Consider the following 5051-nt stretch of genomic DNA (forward strand, 5'->3'; position numbering starts at 1 on the left):
GAAAAGTTTTGTTGGTCTCCTTCAGCACAGTAATATGTTATTCGGCTGGATGAAAAAGAGTCACCATAATTGAAGATAAATTTTATTCTCAAATAGATACATAGATTGGATTCATAACTAATAAGAAATGATTCTTTATCTTTTCCTTTTTTCCATCTAGTATCCAACTCACTGGCTAACAAATTTGGATTTGGATAATGCAGAGGCCCAGTACAGAGCAATCCTCCCAACCTAGTTGCTTCATTGTAGTTTCTAACTAATTTGGATTTGGATAATACATAATAATATATTAATATAGCCAAAGCTGCAAAACATTAAGCTCATAATTTTACTGACATGGAGCTGGTTAATCCAGATTAACAGTAATAAAACATGGCACATTATTGGTAAAATGTCAGCAAAATTATCATAGTAATGGACTACAGGCATAAAAAGAATTGGTATGGAATTAACACACAGAGAATACACTAGAGTTGACATTTAGATATCCTAACAGAACTTAAAAGCATGAAATTACAAGAAATAAAACAATATACTCTGTGGCAGTCCAATCCTTTCCCCCTGAAGTTCTTTAAGAGGAACACACCACCACACACTCCTAATTCTATTTCCCTTGCAAATATCAGATATGCCCCTCCCATTGTTCATATAGCTCTACCCTAACCACTATAGAAAATTCACTCTCCTGTTCCTTGATGTTTGTTACAAAACCCATCCCAGCTTACAATAAAAAATTACATATTCACAACTAAGACCCTAATTTACAATTGACCAGGTTCCCAACAGTATCAAATCTCCACCATAACAATCTTAAAGCCTTGTTATTCACGTCGTGTTTGGATGAACAAAGAGGAGACAATGTGACTCTTGCATGTCATCCTTTCACCAATCTCAGCCTCTATGTTATCTATTACAGGCAGAAACAGCACTTGCAGTTTCTAAAAATCTTGGAAGGGTACTAAACTTAAGGAAATAAGGAATACATTGGTCACATAACATAATCTCTGGACGAGAGCCTTCATGCAAATTGCAAAAGTGTAATGACTAATGAATGTGTGTATTCTCTTGTGCCATTCCCTAACGTTGCAAGATCAAAACTACAGCTGGAATTAAGCGGGGAAATAGAAACTTTGTTATCCATGCTTTCGCTTCTTTGAACCCTTGCCACCAGGAAAAAATCCAGTGGTATACCGTGAATTGGCAAGCTCCCGGGGAACAGCTGCTCCACCAGATTTTAATACATCAACTAAATCTGCAAAGACATTCTTGCTCTCCTCATTCACAAAAACTATGGCTTCACCTTCCCCTCCCATCCTAGATGCCCTTCCAATCTGATGTATGTACTCCTTAATAGAATTTGGCATGTCAAACACAATTACCTGCCTCACACCCAATAGGTCAACTCCCCTACCCAAAACTCCAGTAGCCACAACCACCGGAACCTCACCAACCAAAAGTGACTGCATTATATCTCTCCTTTCCTTCATGGACTTCTCTCCATGAATTGAGTTAGCTGTAATTCCTGTGGCAACTTTTATTGCATTTGCCAGAAGATCTGCTCCAAGTCTGGAGTCCACATACACTACGGCAGGTGGCTTAAAATGTTGCCTACTCAGTAATATGTCAAACAGCTTCTGCTTCTTTTGCTTTGACTCAACCCAAATAGCGACCTGCTTCACAGCCTTATTTGGGCTATTCACCTTCCCAACAGAGATAACCGACACACCATTCGCAAGAGAATTTGCCATCTTCTCTAAATCATGAGACATTGTTGCAGAATACATCAAGACCTGAGGTTGTGACAGAGCCCTGTATATCTGTATGACCTGATCTCTGAAACCCCTTTGAAGCATGCAATCAACTTCATCCAAAACAAAAGTCATCACATTATCTAAGTCAATCTCATGCTTTGTTAAAAGATCGACAAGCCTTCCTGGTGTTCCCACAATCAGTTCAACTCCTTGCTGAAAGCGATAGAGTTGTCTAGCCATGGCCTCACCACCAACCACAAGGGCAGTTTTAAATGGTAACCCCTTTCCGAGCAACTTTGCATGCTCTTCAACCTGTATAGAAAGCTCTCTGGTAGGTGTCAACACCATTGCTAAAGGCTTCTTATCTGAAGTAAATACAAGGCGATGACTTGCACATCGAGAAATTATTGGAATAAGAAACGAAGCAGACTTTCCAGATCCTGTCTCAGCCAGAACAAGCGTGCTTTTTCCCGTCAAAGCGGCAGGGATTGCTTGCATCTGAACAGGGGTAGGCATTTCATACCCCGCTGCTTCTACATTGTGGAGGAGCTTGTCAGGGAGATTGCATGAAGCAAATGACAAAACCGGCGCCACTACATCACCCTTCACATGAATTTCAAGCTTCTTTCTAAGCAATTCAACCTGATCTCTAGCTAAAGATAAAGTTCCTGATTCACAATCATTCTCTCTAACATAAAAGCACTCGTCAGCTGCAGGTAGTTTTTTAGGCGGCTGAAGAACTCCTCCAACAGGAGGCAAGGATTTGGCGATTCTGCCTAGTAGTAATTGTTTGCATTCCAAACTGCAAACATCATCGTCAGTTTCATCACAGATATACTCACCATAACGGCTACATATGATACACTTTGGCTCACCCAGGAGAGCCTCTCTTTGGTCCCTAGACCTCAATTTCACATCATCTGAATCTCATAACACAAATAGAAAAAAGATGAGCTCAAATGCTCATATGTATCAGACAACATCAATGCCCAAGAGTTCGACAACATAACAAAAAGAAAAATAACAAAATCCATCTTAGAATATAACATATACTCTAACAAAACTAACAATAGGAAAATTTTCCGTGGAACATAGGTCATGTGCATTTTAGTATCTGACTAAAAACAGTTACAACTCAATCCATCAATCTTGCCAGTCTTCAGGGGATTATATTGCTCACCGAATATCTCAAAGAGAAATCACTTTTATTGGCAATAATGCATAAACCCTAAACTCATACCATGCAATAACGCAACAATTTCCGAGCCTAGAATGTGCATAAGGCACAGTTTACAGATAATGCGAAGTTTCCATAATAAAACATTGAATTTTGTAAAAAAAGGTTACGAAAAAACTCATTCCAATAAGTTCAATTTAGGTACAACATCAAATTAGATTAAAAAAATATAAAAATAAAAAAGGATGTGGAGCGAAATTCAGGAGAAAGAATCGATACCATTAGGTGCATCAGTTGGCAACGCTGGAATCTTGGATGCTTCTTCGTCATGCTGATTGGTTTCAGAATAACCCATGTTAGTTGAGTATGGTTTCGAAAATACGGAAGGAACATAAGGAATTAAATTAAGGGTAAGGTTTCTTCAATTTCGCAGAGGCAACTGAAATTGGGAAACATGGAACCGATTTGGAGAAAGAGAGTAACTATGGAAGCTAGTTTACAGCGTTACTGTTTTCTTTTCTTTTTTTTTTTTTGGGCAGGGACCCGGGGCAAAACTGGCCCAAAGCCAAAACAGAAGCTCCAAGTTCCCAACCCGACCCGAATTTCAAACCTACATTTCCCCCTCCATCTTGCGCGTGAGACAAGAATCGACGCCCTCCATTGCAGCGGCTTTCCCTCAGCAAACGCGACTAAATGACCGGAAGAGCTCTGGCGAGGTGGACGGCAGCATCTTCGAACTCGAATCCCCTGAATCAATGGACACAGTGCTCGAAAGATAACCGGATCTCCGAAACCTGACCCGGCGAGAAGAATCTCCCTCTCCCAGATGCGCCTGATTCGTTGCTCCTTGCTCGTGTGTATCGCCGTCGACGCCTGCAGCTCCACCGTCCCCTTCTGCGCTCAACCGCCACCTAAGCTGCTTGATCGATCGTCTACATGGCTCCTGCACCTTCCATGGGATCCTTGCTGCTCGGCGATACCCGACTCACTTCTGAAATCCTGTTTTCAGGGTCCTATTGTCTACAACGAAGCTAACAAAGTCACAGAGGGCCTGCGAAGCAAAACTGCGCTAGAGTTTTCTCTAAGACTAACTGCGATTTTGGGCTTCATGGGCTCAGCATGAAGCCCACAACAAACTGGGCTTTCTTTAATTTCGGCTTCTCTGTTATCTTTCTTATTGAGCCAAAAGTCCACCATAAGAAAAATGTTCGACTAACGCAATTATCTATTCACCTCACCACCAAAAAACTATTCAGCTAATATCTTCAAAAAATTTTTGAGCTTTCATATTTTTAAATAACAATGCGGCAGATTCTCCAAATTTTTAACAAATTTTGGCGTGAAATTGATTTTCTTAACAAAATAGATGTTGAGACTAATTTAGTAATTATAATTTATTAAAAATTAGATTGTCCAACTAATATTTTTTAAATAATTATTTTATATGTGTATTAAAGTTAGTCACTATATATAAAAATACGTAGTTGTAAAAATTAGTAAAGCTAATTTTAGAAAATAAATAAATAAATAATAACTAAATAAAATGAAAGGTAATAAACAATTTTAGTTTATAACCTAAGGATTTTAATGGTTGAAAAAGAGAAGAATTATATACCTCTAATTGACGGATGGTTCATATTGAAGAGACTCGCCTATAAGTTGAGTTTTTCTTTAATTCATTTCAATCAAGTCATCCAGATAGAATAACATAATATTTATTTGAGTAGTTTTCTCCTATATATGATAGAGAGAAGTGTGTTCTCCTTTTGTCAAGAGAGAGTGTTATTGTAGTCTCCTTATGATAGAGAGAAGTTGTAATTCTCAAAGAAAGTTATTCAATTGTTTCCATATTTTATACAAATTTCTAAATTTTTATCTCTATATTTTGCTGTGTCATTTGTCTGGTACTTAACAGTGGTATCAGAGCCAAAGGTTGCTGATTAATATTTTTTTTCGCTGTGAGTTACCGTCTAAAAAAATAGCAGCAAAGTATGAAATTCCAAAATTTAGTGGGAGTAATTTTTCCATATGAAAATTGAAGATAAAAGCCATTATGAGAAAAGACGATTGCGTGACAGCAATTGAAAGTAGACCCACTGGAATTACAGATGAAAAATGGAAGG

At 38.4% G+C, this 5051-nt stretch overlaps 1 protein-coding gene across 3 annotated transcripts; it reads right to left on the bottom strand.

Moving 5' to 3' along the window:
* Nucleotides 1-428: 428 nt before the first annotated feature.
* Nucleotides 429-3983, bottom strand: LOC112743656 (DEAD-box ATP-dependent RNA helicase 41). Of its 3 annotated transcripts, none has more exons than XM_025792946.3 (2): nucleotides 3208-3983; nucleotides 429-2677 (listed from the first exon to the last, which is right to left on the bottom strand). In XM_025792946.3, the coding sequence occupies exons 1-2, from the start codon at nucleotides 3281-3283 to the stop codon at nucleotides 1134-1136; spliced, it is 1620 nt and encodes a 539-aa protein (XP_025648731.1). In that variant the 5' UTR covers nucleotides 3284-3983; the 3' UTR covers nucleotides 429-1133. The 3 variants fall into 3 exon arrangements, with proteins under 3 accessions (XP_025648731.1, XP_025648734.1, XP_025648732.1); XM_025792949.3 differs by having other exon boundaries at nucleotides 429-2553; nucleotides 3208-3980; XM_025792947.3 differs by having other exon boundaries at nucleotides 429-2671; nucleotides 3208-3980.
* Between the last annotated feature and the right edge of the window lie 1068 nt (nucleotides 3984-5051).

The sequence above is a fragment of the Arachis hypogaea genome, chromosome 14 (genome assembly GCF_003086295.3).
Source record: "Arachis hypogaea cultivar Tifrunner chromosome 14, arahy.Tifrunner.gnm2.J5K5, whole genome shotgun sequence".
NCBI classification, from domain to species: Eukaryota; Viridiplantae; Streptophyta; class Magnoliopsida; order Fabales; family Fabaceae; genus Arachis; species Arachis hypogaea.